General features: G+C 50.6%; 1 protein-coding gene across 5 annotated transcripts in view; it reads right to left on the bottom strand.

Annotated features, from left to right (window-relative positions):
- Positions 1 to 16,469, bottom strand: part of CSNK1D (casein kinase 1 delta) — a 35,525-nt gene that overhangs the window by 5,640 nt on the left and 13,416 nt on the right. For 4 of the 5 annotated variants that reach the window (XR_011145204.1, XR_011145203.1, XM_068978671.1 and 1 more), the window contains exons 3-8: positions 7,387 to 7,535; positions 6,888 to 7,116; positions 6,387 to 6,557; positions 5,775 to 5,923; positions 3,948 to 4,119; positions 3,247 to 3,386 (exon numbers count right to left, since the gene is read on the bottom strand). Coding sequence is in view for 3 of the 5 variants with exons in the window: in XM_068978671.1 (XP_068834772.1) it covers positions 3,247 to 3,386; positions 3,948 to 4,119; positions 5,775 to 5,923; positions 6,387 to 6,557; positions 6,888 to 7,116; positions 7,387 to 7,535 (1,010 nt within the window). In the remaining 2 variants the exon portion in view is untranslated. Of the gene's footprint in view, positions 1 to 304; positions 370 to 3,246; positions 3,387 to 3,947; positions 4,120 to 5,774; positions 5,924 to 6,386; positions 6,558 to 6,887; positions 7,117 to 7,386; positions 7,536 to 16,469 lie in introns of all 5 variants that reach the window. The other variant, XM_068978673.1, reaches the window with a different exon arrangement.

The following is a 16,469-nucleotide window of genomic DNA, read 5'->3' as shown; positions in this document are numbered from 1 at the left end:
CCCCAGCCTTCTGGGGCCACTGGAGCCAAGACTGGGCTCCTGCTCCCCATGCCAGCTCCTGACTAGAGACCACGGCGAGGGCCAAAGGCCAACGGAAAGGATTCTGGGGTCACCCCAGACTGGAGAGCCCACCGTAGCTGCTCTGGAATCCACGTAAGGAGACGACCTGGGCCGGGGCCTGGCTCTACCTGGGGCACCTGGCATGCAAGCCCGACCCACTGCGTGCTCCCTCAGGCCGGTGAGTGGGCGGCAGCTCCCACCCGGCCCGGCGCCTGCCGAGGAGCCCCGCCGTGAGCACACTCACCCAGTGCTGCCTTCCGACGGGGAGACGTGCAGCTACTTGCCGTGATGTTCGAAAGGAATGCTATTCTGAGGTGGGGGGAAAAGACAGCTGTTGGTAAGGGTTCCACTGGCTGGACCAGCATGTAAGGCCCTCCTGTTTCCACAAGTGCTGCCTTGCCTCAACCAGGTCCAGGACCCCTGGCTGGGGCTGCTCGAGGGGATCCCGGGACCACACAAGGAACTGGGTCCCACCTTTCCAGAGTGGCCCCTGCTCCTCGAGGATGGATCCATCCGGGAGGCCAATGAGGGAGATCCTTCCCAACTCCTCAAGCAAGTAAGAGAACTGGATGCCCGGACAACAGCCCCTCCACAAGGTCTTGGCATCAGGGGCTCCTGAGGCTTGTGCTCGGGAGGTGGAGAGGACACCACCTCCCCGTGACAAAAGAACTGGATGTATTTTCTCACTGACACACGGAAAAGGACAGGGCTGCGGACCTTATTTGGAGAGCCAGAATTAAAACAAGTCAGCCCACCCGAAGGAAAAACTGGCACCACAGGTCAGCATTATGTTCTATTAACAGCACTGGATGAAAAAGACACTTCTCACAAAGAGAAACATCACACACAGGTTCAGCCGCCAGAAGCCTTTCAGTCTCCATGACATCCCAGCAACAGAGGGCAGATTCGCAGGCCGGGGTCAGGGGTGTGGGGACTGTAGTCCCTGGAGAAGGACAAGGGGGTGAGGAGTGGTGGCTTGGGCAAGAGACGTGTCACGTCCTCCCACCCCCAGCTGGAGAGGGTCAGCAGGGCTGTCCCCCAAGCAGCCGAGTGGCTCCAGGCGCTTGTGTGCTGACGATGAGCTACCTCCTTGGCCTAGGTACACTGGCGCAGGATGCAACCTCTCCTTGAGGAAAGGAAGCTGGTAAGAGGAGGCCGGGCTCAGTGCACACGTGGTGCTGGCCCCTGGATCCGTGTGTCACTGGCCCTATTCCTGCTTGCTTCTTTTGGTGGGGGTTGGGGGTGGGGTGTGTGAATGGAGGCCACAGTCATAAAAGCTGGAGGAACTCTGATCACACCCTTGGTGGACAGCAGTCTTTCAGTCTCTTAAGGAAGAGCACCTGGGGGATGATCAGGAAAACCTGAAGGAGAGAGCTGTCCAGCTGCCCTCAACATGAAGATCATAAGGAAACTCCCAGGGTAACTAGGGTGCTTCTTTTGGAAGGGACACACACAAATTGAATCTCTTCAGAGACTGGCTCCCCCCACCCCACTGTTCAGGCCCTCTTCTTCGTATGGAAAGCAGAGAGAACCAGGGGGCAAAGACATGCAATTGTGATGGAAAGATTTTACAGGAAAGGTCTTGAAGCTGTGTGTTGTCAACGTTCAGGGGTCATGGGCTGAATGAAGATGGACACAAGGTGGCAAAGAGGCTGGATTAAAACCCGTAACTGCCTGGCACTCTCAGGACTCAGCCTCTTCCACTTCCCTCAATGATCCGCAAAGCAAAAGACGTTTTCTTGTGTTAAAAAAGAAGTTAGCCTGCCCCTTCCTTGTCCTTGCTGGCTGAGGTGTTCTGGAGCCCTCTACCAGGCCCGCCTGGCCAGGCATGGTGAACACCTCCAGGGACCTGCTTCCAACTGCTAGCTCATGCATTCCAGGGCTTGTGGGAAGAAACCTGTTAAGCCCCTTCTGTGCTCTGTGGTGACAGAGGACGATTGTGGGGCTGGGAGTCCTCAGAGGTCCAATCTCATTACTGACCCACTGAGCCGCATAATTTGAACTACCTGCATCTTCAGTCTCTTAGAGAAAGTTACCATGTAAGAAAAACCCATTTCTGGTAGACTTGCTAGTAAATTACTAGTAAATTTGGCAGAAACATTATTTCACTTGATTAAAGTGTGCCTGGGCACGCCTTGTTCCTCTGCCACAAGATCAGCTGGATGCCACAGGACTGAGGTTCTGGGAGTTCTCACAAAGTGCTCGACCCACCAAATTCACCAACGTTCTACGCCCAGTGCCCAGAAAGCACCGAGGAGGGCAGGACGCAAAGTGTAAACGTGAGGCATCGTGGTGAAGCACAGGGCCACTGCCCCAGCACACGGCTGGGACCTGGGCTTCGGACATTCCTCAACCCGCCACCTGCCCATCGAGAAGACACCAGGGGGTAGTCCCAGTCCCCACGGGACACTGGCTGAAGCAGGAGAAATGGTTCACTTGGGTTGTTCCTGACCCCTGTCCGCCCCTACTGCCCTGACTGCAGGAGACCCTGACGCGACTTGAGGAAAAACGTTCGCATGTGGGCAAAGAGCTGCTCTGCTGAGGGAGGCACGGTAGCAAGCACGGAAGGACAGCGAGGAAAGCCACAGTGGGAAGAGGACACGGGGGGAGGGGGGCCCTGGGACCAGGCCCTGCACCTCTGAGCACACTTGCCGCGCCAGACAGAAGACAGAAGCCCTCGCCCCGAAGCACACTGCCAAGCGCTGGGCTCTAGAAGGCCTCTGCCCACAGCACTGCAGTGATGGCCGGCAACACACCACCCCTGCCACCCCTGCCCCGGCACTCTGCTGGGGGAACAGCTGGTCAACAAGATCGAGGACAGAGTCTTCAAGGCTGGATGTGCCCACAACAAATGGTGTGAGCAGGCTGGAAGTCATGTGGAGGGCAGCAGGAGAGGGCCCTGTGGCACGTCCCAGCACAGCCTGAGGGGAGGGGTGTAGAGCCCTTACCTCACACAGCTCATCAAGGAGGCTCTCAACCAAGGGGCCAAGCTGCATTGAGGGGTACAACGTTACCCCATCAGTTAAAACACCAGAATATGGGAAGAAAGGGAAGGAAGAAGGAATGCCTTTGAAACTATGACCTCACTCTGCTTGGAGCCCATAAGACCAGACCAAACGTGGAGAAGTCAGAGGCCCACAGCACCCGACCTGGGCGAGCTCAGGTGCTGGCCCACGGGGTGCGTACCTGTGAGGTGGACATGCGGGAGGTATCTTGCCGGCCCGTGAGGTCAGATGAGGAGATGTTGACCGGGGCACCGCGGTGCAGCCGCATACTCACTTTCCGCTCTCTTTCCATGCCGGACACGGGCCTAGGAGAGGTGTTCGCTGGAGGAGAGGGAGACAGGGGCAAGCATGAGGCCTCGGAATGCAGCCCCACACTCCAGCACAGGGTCTCTCCTTGAAAACCACGTCTAACAAGGACCCTCAGCTGCCTCAGTTTCAGGGACAGGACAGCTTACTGCACCCTAAGATTAGGCCGGCATCACAGGTTGATCCCTGGGAGTAAAGCACCAGGAGTCTAGTGGGAGGGTGGCTGGGGCCTCTGCCTACAAGGCTTGTCTTGACAGGCAAGGAAGAGGCTAAATGTTGTGTCATGAGAACAAGAGGCAAAGCAACAGAGCTCACAGGGAACATAATCCTTCAACAGGCCAACTTCTGAGAAATAGGTATTATGGAAGGCACTATCCCAGGTGGTTCCCCGGCATGTCTAATTTCGGAAGTAAGAAATGAACAAAACGAGGACGCACACGCTTCACCCACAAGGCACACTGCCCAGACCCCATGAGGTCACACACTGGAGTGTCCAGAGCAAGCGACACACAAAACAGAACCCCTATTGCCTGCAGTGTGGGGACCAGGGTGAGCTGCAGCCCTGGGACCACTCACCAGTGTGTGAGGTAGGGGTGAGGGGGGTGGGAGGAGCCACCTCCTGTGTGCCCCTCAGCCGGCCCGAGGCCGTGGAAGGGAGGCCGCGGGTGGCTGGATTTCGGGAGTGTCTCAATCGCTCCTCTCGGTCCCGGCGTTCCCGCTCAGCATCGTCAGCTGCCCGGCTGGCTCCCTATGGAGGAAAGAGGGCGACACTAGAACTGAACTGGGTTTGGTGAAAAACCACCTGAGGCCCTTGGCCACCACTCGAAAAAAACACGGGGGCGTGTGTAACAGGCCCCCCCGAAGTCTGCAGCCTCTGACAAGTCAGGCGTTCCTCCCTCCAGGGGTGCGCTTGACCCGTCCCATGACCGAGGGCGAGCGGAACCGGGCTTGTCTCCTTTCCCAGCAGAGGAAACCTCCACCCAGTCACCTTATCACTCCTCAGAACCCAACCACCAACAGCATCTGGCAGCCCTCTTCTCTGCGATTATTCATGTGGGGATGGGAACCAGCGAAGGTCAGAGGCTGCAGACGCCAGGGTACCTGTCCTAGTAAAGGTTATGTCCTAATCACCAGCACCGTAAGGCAAGAATCTGCAAACTGCAGCCCATGGGCCAAATGCAGCCACACTCATTTGTGCAAATAGTTTTCTTGGCACAGTCATGCCTGCTCACTGATGCACTGCTTTGGTGGCTGTCCAGTTATACACAACACAGAGTCGAGCGGTCACAATGCCATACAGATGGCAGAGATAAAACCATTTATTGTCTGGCCCTTTATAGAAGAGGTTTGCCGAATCCCTGTGAGGGGTGACGATGTAAGAACAAAAAATTTGTTACAGTGGCTCTGGCAGGAAGTGCACCCTGATGTGCAGACTCCAAGGAACCTGCAGCACTGCCCCCAAAGGTTGTCCTTCGAAGGCCATCCTAATAAAGAGGTCTGGCAGGATGGCACAGGCCAGGTCCAGGGCACGCTGGCTCTGTGGGCTGGCACCAGCTTGAGGAGGCTGTGGTTCTCTGCCCTGATCTGGTCTGTGTGAGCACCCATGCACCTGTGAGGCCACGGGATAAGGCTTCCTGTTTTGTACTCTGAGGAGGAGGTTCTGTTCCTCCATCAGATTTTGTCACCCTAGAAACATGCCAATTTTTGTTTTAAGCTCACAGAACACATTTTTAATGAAAGAGGAAGTGCAAATTAAAACAAAAAACTGGGATTCTGGCTGTAGTGTCAAAGATTAAACAAACTCCTACAACAGACTCAGAGACAGGTGGCCTGTTTTAGAGGAAACAAACTGAACTCCAAGCTCCCACTCTATCCCACCCCGAGTCCCGACAGTGCACATGCACACAAACACGGGCTCATAATAATGAACAAACTGGGTGACAAAGGAAATCAAATGTTAGGTCTAGCTCCTCACAAGGCCAAACGGAGACCTAACACAAGGCACCTCCCAGGCCACCCAACCCCTGGGAGGCTGGGCCTCAGCACAGCCAGGTGAGGGGAGGAGGGGAATGTCTTCACCCTGCCCGGTGGGAGTCACATCCCCTTGACAAGGAATTCACAGACCAGCGCAGTCACAACATCCTGAGGACCGCAGAGTTCAAATGAGAGCCCTGGTCTGGGCAGACTTGCACTGTGGACTCCATCGTGGCCCTGAGGTGCCTCCTTGGCTTGCCCGCTGGCATTTTGCTTCTCAGAACCCCTTGTGCTCCCCATGTGGCAGCCATGCCTCCTGAAGCCCCACCCCCTATAGCGCCCAGAAAGGGATGGCAGCAGCAGGCAGCCTTTTACTGACAGGCAAGCCCCTTCCATGCTGAGTGGTCAGTGAGCTGGGGGCACACTTACAAATTTGAGCATGTTCCAGTCGAACACGTAGTCATAGGAGAAACCCTGGCGATGGAACAAGTTCCTGAAGAGCTGTCTCAGGTATGAGTAGTCAGGCTTATCGTCAAAACGCAAGGAACGGCAGAAATTTAGGTACGTGGCGAATTCAGCTGTAAACACCAGAAGATTCAGAGGTAACCAGCAGTATTCCTGCCTGAGAGCCAGAATGGTGTCTGTCCACAGAACCTCTGACCACCCACAGCCACACAGAGAGGCTGTGAACGCTGGAGCCTGAAACATCAGGCATGCTTTGGGGAAAGAGGATGAGAAAACTGAGCACCACAGAGCATAACAGCTTCATCGGAGACACTTATCCCAGGAGAAGTCTCACAAAAACAAATGGAAAACTCCCTGAGTTACGGCTCAGGAAGGCAGAGGAGCACCACGGACAGAGGCTGTGGCCACTAGGAGGGGAGGCCACCTGCCCAGTCTTCAGCTCCCTAACTATGCAGGGCGCTGAGGGGGCTTTGGACAGCCAGCCTCTGGGGGGCTTTCCTAGTCCTTCTTCCAGACCTCACAGGCCCCTGCCCTCCCACAGAACTACAACTGGCTGACTGTCCACCAGACACTCACAAGGGTAGCCTTTGCACAACACCTCGATGGGAGTGGACATCTTCTTCTCACTGATCCTCTCATACTTCTGCCTCTTGGTAGCAGCCTTCAGGCCCTGCCAGGGCAGTGAGCCCAGGTTGAAGTACATGAGCACGTAGCCCAGAGACTCCAGGTCATCCCTTCGAGATTGTTCTGGATAGAGAGGAGAGCAGGTCAGGGCGGTGTGCCTGAGCATGCACAGCAACACCCTACAGATGCTGCCTGGGGATAAACTCAGAGCCTCAGAGAAGGACACGCGGAGTCTTTGCTTCTGCAGAAGCAACCCTGCTGTGCCGTTAGGAGATGCACTGCCACCCATTAGGAAGCCCCAGCACATGCTGTCCCTCACGCCTCACAAGGTCTGCAGGCCCAGATGCCAGCCTTTGCTACGAAGGTTTGATGCCAGCCTCCATACCCAATGTGCCACAACCAACCCTCAGGGGCCCCAAGAGGCTGCAGGACAGCCAGGGCGGGAGGGCTCACCGATGCCAAGGTGTGTGTTGATGGAGGCGTACCGCGCCGTTCCAGTGAGGTTCTTGTTCTCACGGTAGGGGATGTGCTGGTGGGTGCGGGCGTCCCGGTACTTCTTAGCCAGCCCGAAGTCAATGATATAGACCAGGTTGCCCTTCTTACCCAGCCCCATGAGGAAGTTGTCCGGCTTCACATCTCGGTGAATGAAGTTCTTCGAGTGTATGTATTCAATACGACTAATCTGCAGGTGGAGAAGCAGGGGTGACAGGTTGAACCCCAGGCTGCAGCCTGGCAGAAGGAACCAAGGGGAACCCTGGCCCACTTGCAAACATGCCCTGGCCTCCACGGGTCACTATCTCTTGCACAGTTAACAAGCTTCTGTTTTCTCCGTATGCACGCATGGCACAAAAAGGAAGCGAACAACCCTGAAGGCCTCATCAGACTCATCAATCAAACCAGCCCTGTGCTGAGCACGTGGGCTGCCCTTCAGTGGAGAAAAATGAAGTCTTACCATTTGGTCAGCAAGGAGTAGGACGGTTTTGAGACTGAACTTCCTAGAGCAAAAGTTGAAGAGGTCTTCCAGGCTGGGTCCCAACAGTTCCATCACCATGACGTTGTAGTCCCCCTCAGCCCCGCACCACCGGATGGTGGGGATGCCCACTGCAAAAGAGTCTGCGTCAGTCCGCCTCCCGTGCATCTGCACTGAGGATGCCCGTGCCTGTGATGCTGATGGGGGGCGGCTGGGCAGGAGCAGTGAGAAGTGACGTGGGGAGAGGCTGGAAGGCCAATTTCACAGTGGGGGTGGAGTGAGGGGCTCAGGAGGAAGAGCCTCACTGGCTCCCACAACCAGGTCCCAGTCTCCCTACGACTGACATCCTGCACCATTATGGTAAAGGTGTCACAGCTAATGACCCAATGCCGATACACTGTCATTAACTGAAGTGTATACTACTCAGGCTTCCTCAGGTTTAACCTCATGCCCTCCGGCCGCTCTAGGACCTGTCCCAACCTCACATGACGAGTAGTCGTCATGTCTCCTTCAGCTGCTCTTGGCCAGGAGGGTCTCTCAGACTTTCCTGGTCTGAACGACCCCGATGGTTTGGAGGAGGGCTGGGGAGTGATGCACGGGCTGTCCCTCTGCTGGCCTGTCTGTTTTTCTCGTTGTTAGTCTGGGCTTGTGGGTTTGGGGAGGAAGACCACAGAGGGGAAGTGCCCTTCTCATCACGTCCCGCCAGGGCTGTGCTGTCGACATGACTCCTCACCATGGCTGTACCCTTGGTCACCTGGCTGAGGTGCGTCTGTCATGTGTCTCCACTGGGGAGTTCCTCTTTCCTCCCCGGCCCATGCCGTCCTCCCTGCGGAGATGTCATCACACGTGGCCCTCACTTATAGGGCTTTTGGGCTCCCTTCCCAGAGGGCAGAGCATTTATATGTACGACTTGGAATGCTTCCACACAGATGTGTCTCTTCTCATCTACTTACTTGCTATTTTTTCCCATCAGTATGAGCCCACGAGTGTCTGTGTTACATTTTGGTCTGTACTCCAACACTGGATCACTTATTCTGTTGCTCCAAGCATCCCAGCCTTGTCTGCTTCTCAGCGAGCAGCTCCTGGGGCCCTTTAATACCCCACCACTGCAGGCTGTTTTGAGCACTGCATTCCTTTCTGGCACTGTAAGATGCTAAATACTTTTGATTTTGATATCAACAGGACAACTTTTCACTTTTACAAATAAATATTTTAAAAATACATTTTACACATGACATGAGAACAAACTTAACAAAGTCCATAGGTTATAAGGCATAATGTGACAAAAGCTTGTGGCCTACCATGAACACAGAAGCCCAACAGGCCCCGAGCACAAGAACCATAAAGAGCACAACACTGACATACATGACAAACTGCTCACTAGTGACAAACAGAACACCTTGAAGGCAGCCAGAGAAAAAAGCAGAGTGGAGGAACATCTTCCAAGAACTGAGAAAAGAACTGACAATCTGCCAAAAAAAAACCTCAGCAGAGACAAAAGGAAGATATTTTCAGATATACAAAGGGTGATGAATCAATCACCAGCACTGTGACATGTTAATAGGATGTCCTTCAGGCAGGAGGCAAACGATGCCACATGGAAGTGTGGGGCTACAGAAGGAATGAAGAGCACTGGAAACAACAAAAGTACATTAAAAATTTTTTAAATTTAAAAAGTATGACTGTTTATGGGACTTCCTTGGTGGCACAGTGGTTAAGAACCTGCCTGCCGATGCAGGGGACACAGGTTCTATCCCTGCTCCAGGAAGGTTCCACCTGCCATGCAGCAACTAAGCCCGCGCGCCACAACCTCTGAGCCCATGCCCCAAGGCCCGGAGTCGCAACTACTGAGCCTGTATGCCATGACTCCTGAAGCTCAAAAGTGCCCTAGAACCCACACGCCGTAACCACTGAGCCGAAAATTCTGCAACCGCTACTGACGCCTGTATACCTAGAGCCTGTGCTCCACGACAAGAGAAGCACCACAGTGAGAAGCCCACGCATGGCAATCAAGAGCAGCTCCCGCTCACCTCGACTAGAGAAAGCCCACGCAAAGCAACGCAGACCCAGAGCAGCAAAAAATAAAATATTAAGACATGCCTGCTTAAACAAAAATAACAACGCACTGCAGCGTTTACAACATGTAAATAAAACACATGACACTATCACACAGGCAGGCAAGGCAGTAGTCCACAAGGTCAGGTTCCTCTGCATCCTGCTGGAGATGACAGACCCTAACTGAACCACCAGAGCAACACCACAAAGACAGTGAAAAAATTCAACACAGGAGGTCATCACAAGAAAAATCATTTAGAAATGTTTAAAAAAAAAAAACATAAAAAACAATTCAAAAAAAGGTTAAAAAGGAAGGAAACTGAAGCAAAGACCAGATGACACAAAAATAACAGCAAAGCCAATCCTGTCATTAATCACACTGAATGTAAACCCCACAGGTAAGGCACACTTCCTCAGACTAGACGGAAAAGAAAGGACCCACACCAAACACTCTTCAGGTACAACGAGGCCACAAGGAGGACAGTGCACCACACCAGCATCAGACGAGAAGGGCGGTGTCAGCATCAGCCGTGGCAGACTGGTGCAGAAGAGTCTGTCCAGGGATACTACCAGTCATCTCAGTGATAAAGGCAACAGCTAATCAAGAAAACATATATTCCAAGTGTTCACACAGCTAACAACAGAATACATGAAGCAATACTGCAAGGAGAGAGACAAATCCATAACCTGACTAGAGACGTCAATCACCCCTCACAGCAGCAGAACAAGCTTTTTCCCCCCAGGGCATTTATCAAGACACATCACATTCTTGTCAGAAAACAAGCTTCAATAAAGTTAAAAAGATTCAAGTTATACAACATATTTTCTCAGAAAACAGTGGAATTCATTTAGAAATAAATAACAGTTCTATGGGAAAAAATCCTCAAATATCTGGAAGCTAAATAATACAGTTCAAAATAATTTATGGATCAAAAGGGGAATTAACATTTTGAACTACAGGAAAAAGAAAACGCATCAGGATTTGAGATGTTGCTATGGTAGGGGGAAAACTTTATAGCCACTAAATGCCTATACTATAGAAAACACATCAATGATCTCAGCTTCCATCTTAGGAAAACAGTTAAACCCTAAGCAATCAGAAGTGAAATAAAAGATCACAGGAGAAACGAATGAATCAGAAAACTAGGAAACAAGAGAAAATGACTGAGACTAAAGCTGGTCCTTTGAGCAGACTGTTGATAAGCCTCTAATGAGACTGCAGGGGAAACCAGAGAAGACACGAATTACCAACAGCAACAATGAGGGAATTCCCTGGAGGTTCACTGGTTAGCACTCCGTGCTTTCACTGTTGGGGGGCCAGGTTCTATTCCTGGTCTGGGACCTAAGATCTCACAAGCTGCGTGGCACAACCAAAAACACAACAAAATGAAAAACAAATACAACAAAACAAACAGGAATGAGAGGCAACATCACTAGATTCAGGCTTTCCAGGTGGCTCAATGGTAAAGATTCCACCTGCCAATGCAGGAGACACAGGAGACGTGGGTTCAATCCTTGGGTTGGGAAGATCTCCTGGAATAGGAAATGGCAACCCACTCTAGAATTCTTGCTAGGGTTTTGAAAACCCCATGGACAGAGGAGCCTGGGGGGCGACAGTCCGTGGGGTCACAAAGAGTCAGAATGACTGAGCAACTGAACATGCACAAACATGGGGCAATATAAACAGCTTTATGCCAATACATTCAGTAACTTAGGTGAAACAAACAAGTTATTTGAAAGATATGAACCAACAAAGCCCTTGTATGCTGCTGGTGGGAACATAAGTACAAGCGGTCTGGTAGTTTCTTCAAAGAGAAAAAACATTCACTACTTTTGGTTCAGCCATTCCATTCCTAGTCACTTACCCAGGAGGAAAAGGATATGAATGTCCATATATACACGAAAGTTCACAGCAGCTTTGTTTGGAGTGCCTGACACCTGGAACAAATCCAAGTGCCCATGAACAGGTGCAGGGATAAAGAAACTAGGAATCCAAGGGAATAACTCTCAGCAATAAAAAGGAGTAACCACTGACACATAAATTCTCAAAAGAAAGTACACACAGTACTACTCGTTGCACAGGAAGCTCTAGAAAATGCAAACCAACCTATAGCAACAGAAGCAGATGACAAAAAGCAGGGGCAGAGGAAGCACAAAAGGACCCAACAAGCTTTGAAGAGCAACGGATATGTTCGTCACCTTGATTATGGCAATGGTTTCTTGAGAGGACAGACATGGTAAAATTCTCAAACCACCACACTCAAAACACATGCAGTTTGATTCCTCTCAATAACACTGATTAAAAAAAAAAAAAAAAAACAGAATGTTTTAGTTTTCTCTTCACGCTAAAGTCACCTGAGCCATCTGAAGTGGATTTTGGGGTGAGGGGAGGCAGGACTTTCAGCAACCTCAGCCACGTGTGTTCACAAGGCCTCCCTCACTGGCCATTACACCTCCTCCACTGAGGTCAGAATCCTGTGCCCACGAGGGTCTTTCTGCAGCTGAGTGTGGCGGCACGGCACTGCAGGCGACACGTGTGACACAGCGCAGACACAGTCCACACCACACTGGTCCACCTGCCTGTCCCAGTAATGTCCTTCACAGCAGTCCCCCTGCCTAGGGCACAATCTAGAACCATGCACTGCCACGCAGTCGTCATGGTTAAGTCTACAACAGTTTTTTAATCTTCTATCAAAGAGAAATTTTTGAAGAGTTCAGGTCAATTCTGAATGGTCCTCAATTTTGGATTTGCCTAATTGCTGGTTCTGATCACCTGACAGATGGAAATCTGCCAGATTTCTCCAACAAAAAGTACTTTTTCTTTGTTACTGTAAGTTATTTTGGCTGTGCCTGCAGGACATGTGGGATCTTAGTTCCCTCACCAGGTTCTGGACCTGGGTCCTAGGCAGTGAAAGCACGGAGTCTTAACCAGTGAACCACCAGGGAATTCCCCTTTTTATTATTAATACATAATCTGCAACTGATCCTGAAGCTGAAACTCCAATACTTTGGCCACCTCATGCAGAGCTGACTCATTGGAAAAGACCATGATGCTGGGAGGGGTTGGGGGCGGGAGAAGGGGATGACAGAGGATGAGATGGTTGGATGGCATCATGGACTCGATGGACATGAGTTTGAGTGAACTCCGGGAGTTGGTGATGGACAGGGAGGCCTGGCGTGTTGCGATTCATGGGGTCGCAAAGAGTTGGACACGACTGAGCGACTGAACTGAATCTGTGAGGGAAAAAAAAGTAATCTGTGGATGAAGCTTTGAGGGCAGTGTCAATACTTGAACTTGTATCAGGTTGGTGTAAAAGTAACTGTGGTTTTGCATTGCTGAACTTTGCTGTTTAATAATGGAATACATTCTTCAATGTGGTTATGCTATGCATCATTTTAATGTCCATTTCTCACTTTATGTTTTTTTGCTAATGTATTACTTCCTGTTTATTTTACATTTATTTTAGACCATGGAAATGATGCTAGACAAAAAGCAAATTCAAGCAATCTTATTTGAGTACAAAATAGGTCGGAAAGCAGCAGAGACAACTTGCAACGTCATCACATTTGACCCAGGAACTGCTAATGAATGTATGTGAAGTTCTGCAAAAGGAGACGAGAGCCTTGAAGATAAGCGTAGTGGCTGGCCACCAGAAGTTGACAGTGACAAACTCAGAACATCATCAAAGCTGATCCTCTTAAGAGTACACGAGAAACTGCCAAAGAACTCAATGTCAACCATTCTGTGGTTGTTTGGCATTTGAAGCAAATAGGAAAGGTGAAAAGGCTTGCTAAGTAGGTGCCTCAAGAGCTGACCGAAAATTTTGAAAAACTGTTGTTCTGAAGTGTCATCTTCTCTTATTCTACAAAACAATGAACCATTCTCAATCAGATTATGACATGCAATGCAAAGTGGATTTTATACCACAACCAGCAACAACTAGCTCAGTGGCTGGACTGAGAAGAAACAGAAGTTCCAGAGCTCTTCCCAAAGCCAAAACTGTACCAAAAACAAGGTCACGGTCACTGTTTGGTGGTCTGCTGCCCGTCTAATCCACTACAACTTTCTGAATTCCAGTGAAACCATTACATCTGAGAAGTATGCTCAGCAAATCGATGAGATGCACCGAAAACTGCAATGGCTGTGTTGGGCAACACAATGGGTCCAATTCTCCACAACACACCCAACTGTACCTCGTGTAACCAATTCTTCAAAAGTTGAACAAACTGGGCTACAAAGCTTTGCCTCATCCACCATATTCACCTGATCTCTTGTCAACCAACTACCACTTCTTCAAGCATCTCAACAACCTTCTTTTGCAAGCAAAATGCTTCCGCAACCAGCAAGAGGCAGAAAACGCTTCCCAAAAGTTGGTCTAATCCTGAAGCACAGATTTTTATGCTACAGATTTGAATAAACAAACTTATTTCTTGTTTGCAACAATGTGTTCATTGTAATGGTTCCTGTTTTGATCAATAAAGATGTCTTTGAGCCTAAAGTGATTTAAAATTCAGGGTAGGCAGTAATTTACTTTTGTACCAACCTGGTATGTTTGTATCCATCCAATCACCCTTTAAACCTATCAAGTAACAAAACAATGTCCACAAAGTGGCGAGTTTCCATTTGATTGTTCCTTCTGTCCCTCTGTGGAGCTTAACTTTGTGCATGCGCCTCTGTATAGCACACTGTAGACTCATGAATTGTGTGTGTGGAGAGCACTGCGGACTCATGAACTCGTCCCTCTTCCATGCATCATATAAATTTTAGGATTGTGTGTGTGGGTGTGCAGAGTATTGTGGATGCATGAATTCTCCCCTCTTCCATGTATCACATAAATTTTAGGACTATTTGTTCTGGTTCTGTGAAGCATGTCATGGGTAATTTGATAGCTGTCACATCCACTCTGTAGATTGCTTTAAGCAGCATGGCCATTTAAATGCTATTCATTCCTCCAATCCAAAAGCACAGTGTATCTTTCCATTTCTTTAACTCATCCTCAATTTCCTTTATCAACGTTCTGTCGTTCTCAGCATATGTCTTTCACCCTCCTCGCTTAGGCTTATTCCTAAGTATTTTATACTATTTGGTATAATTCTTAAAAGACTGTCTTTTCACCTTCCCTTTGTGTGAGTCCACTGTTAGTGTAAAGAAACGACACAGACTCCTCTCTGTTGCGCCTGTGCCCTGCTGCCTTGATGAATCCATTGTCAGTTCTGGTAGTTTGTGTGTGAAGCCGGTACACAGGGTTTTCTACACGCCTACCTGCACATAGGACAATTTTACCTCTTCCTTGCCAATTCGGATAACTTTTCTTTTTTTTGTCCAAAAGAACTATGTTGAATAGAAGTGCTGAGAATCTCTTCCACATACTATAATCCGTTACTCATGATGGGGCTTTAATTGAAGCCACTTCAAGCGTGTTCCTGTGTCCTCGGGACTCCTGCCAGAGTACCTGTTAGAGGCTAAGCATGTCTTTCCTTTCAGTCACTTGCTTCAGACTCACCGTCCCTCTTCCCGCCTCACCCTGGAATCTGGGCTCCTCTTGGTGGGGAGTGATACTAGAAGCTGCCATCTGGGTGCCGGCTGAGTGTGTGGCATTTACGTCTCGGTCAACCTGGCCCTTCACTGCTCTTCAAATCTGTCAGCCTGTCCCGCGGGAGGAGGGCCCTGCTGGACTGTGAGTAGAATCCCCTGAGCCCTCTCTCTGAGCAGCTCTGGGACACAACATGTTGCTGAGTCGTCCTCTCCGTGAACAGAATGTCTCCGCTTGCTTGAGTCCTCATCAGTATCCCCCAATGCATTTTCTACATACAGGTCACACCTGGCTTAGGGTTTATTCCTCTGTACCTTATGGTTTGTCTTTCACTACTGTAAACAGTATTATAAGAACAACACTTTGGCCTCTGGACTTCCCTGGGGCCAACAGCCACCTGACCAGGGATCTAGGTTCTTTGTCCAATGAGATGTCTGCAGGTGGCTGTGCCAAGGTGCCAGTGGGTCACTATGCGCCAGGTTCAGCTTCCCATCCATGACCCCTGGGGTCATACCTGACCTCCAAATAGATGTCTCTAAGCCCTAGAGTGAGCTGTACACAGAGGGCTTATGGAACCTGAAGGAGGGCAAAGCAGTGGAGCTGACCTTTGAGAAGTCCCCCAAGTGAATGGAGTCTCTCCAGTCACCAGTCCTGGTAGGTGTTCTGTAGGTGGAGTGAGAGGCACCAGGGGGCTGAAAGCAGCCACGGTCGGGGCTATCTTTTTGCAATCCAAGGTTTGAGGAGCACAGTGGCAAAAGCAGGGAAAGGGTGAGTAGGGACACTGCCGTGGATCTCAGGCAGGGTTCATGGCATCCCCCCACTTCCTTCTTGGCAAGGGGAGGGGTAAGACAGAGGAAGAACGCTCTGGGCAAGTACTTGCAGGCGGGGGGGACATACCTCCAGAACCGCATACCTCTTGGTCTCCACTCCCAAATTTCCAGCTTTTGCAAGTGGCCAAGACACGGAAGTGTTTTCCTGTGGAAGGCTATGTAGTAATAACACTTCCTGCGTCAGAGAAGGCTGAACACAAGACCACAGGACACGCCACTGCTCTCTGGGAACCCCCCTCTCAGGGCTGAGGCAGCCCTCCTCCGCCGGCCTCCTCCTGACCTGTTCTTGGGATAGGACATGGGACTGAGGACAGGCAGAGACGGCTGGCAACAGCTGCAGACCTGCTAGCCCTCTCCCTCCACCGAAGCCAGCACCACTTGTTTACTGCTCCCCAGGGCCCACCTTCTCAGGATGCCAAGCTGCACTAGCTATGTGCAAATGAACCATCTGCATTTTAACTTTTTCCTTCATAGAAATGCTCCATTGTGTATTTCAATCTCGAGCAGTCCATTCTCTACCATCAATGCTCCACTGGAGACAAGGTTTTAACTGTTGCCCCATGTGGAAATCAGTTTGAGCAGGAAATGTGGTGTAGACAGGTCAGGAGAAGCAGGACCAGGTGACAGCACCAAGAGGAAACCATGG

The sequence above is a fragment of the Capricornis sumatraensis genome, chromosome 8 (assembly GCF_032405125.1).
Source record: "Capricornis sumatraensis isolate serow.1 chromosome 8, serow.2, whole genome shotgun sequence".
NCBI lineage: Eukaryota > Metazoa > Chordata > Mammalia > Artiodactyla > Bovidae > Capricornis > Capricornis sumatraensis.
Note: the sequence above shows the minus strand (reverse complement) of the source record. Positions and strands in the feature narration are given on the sequence as shown.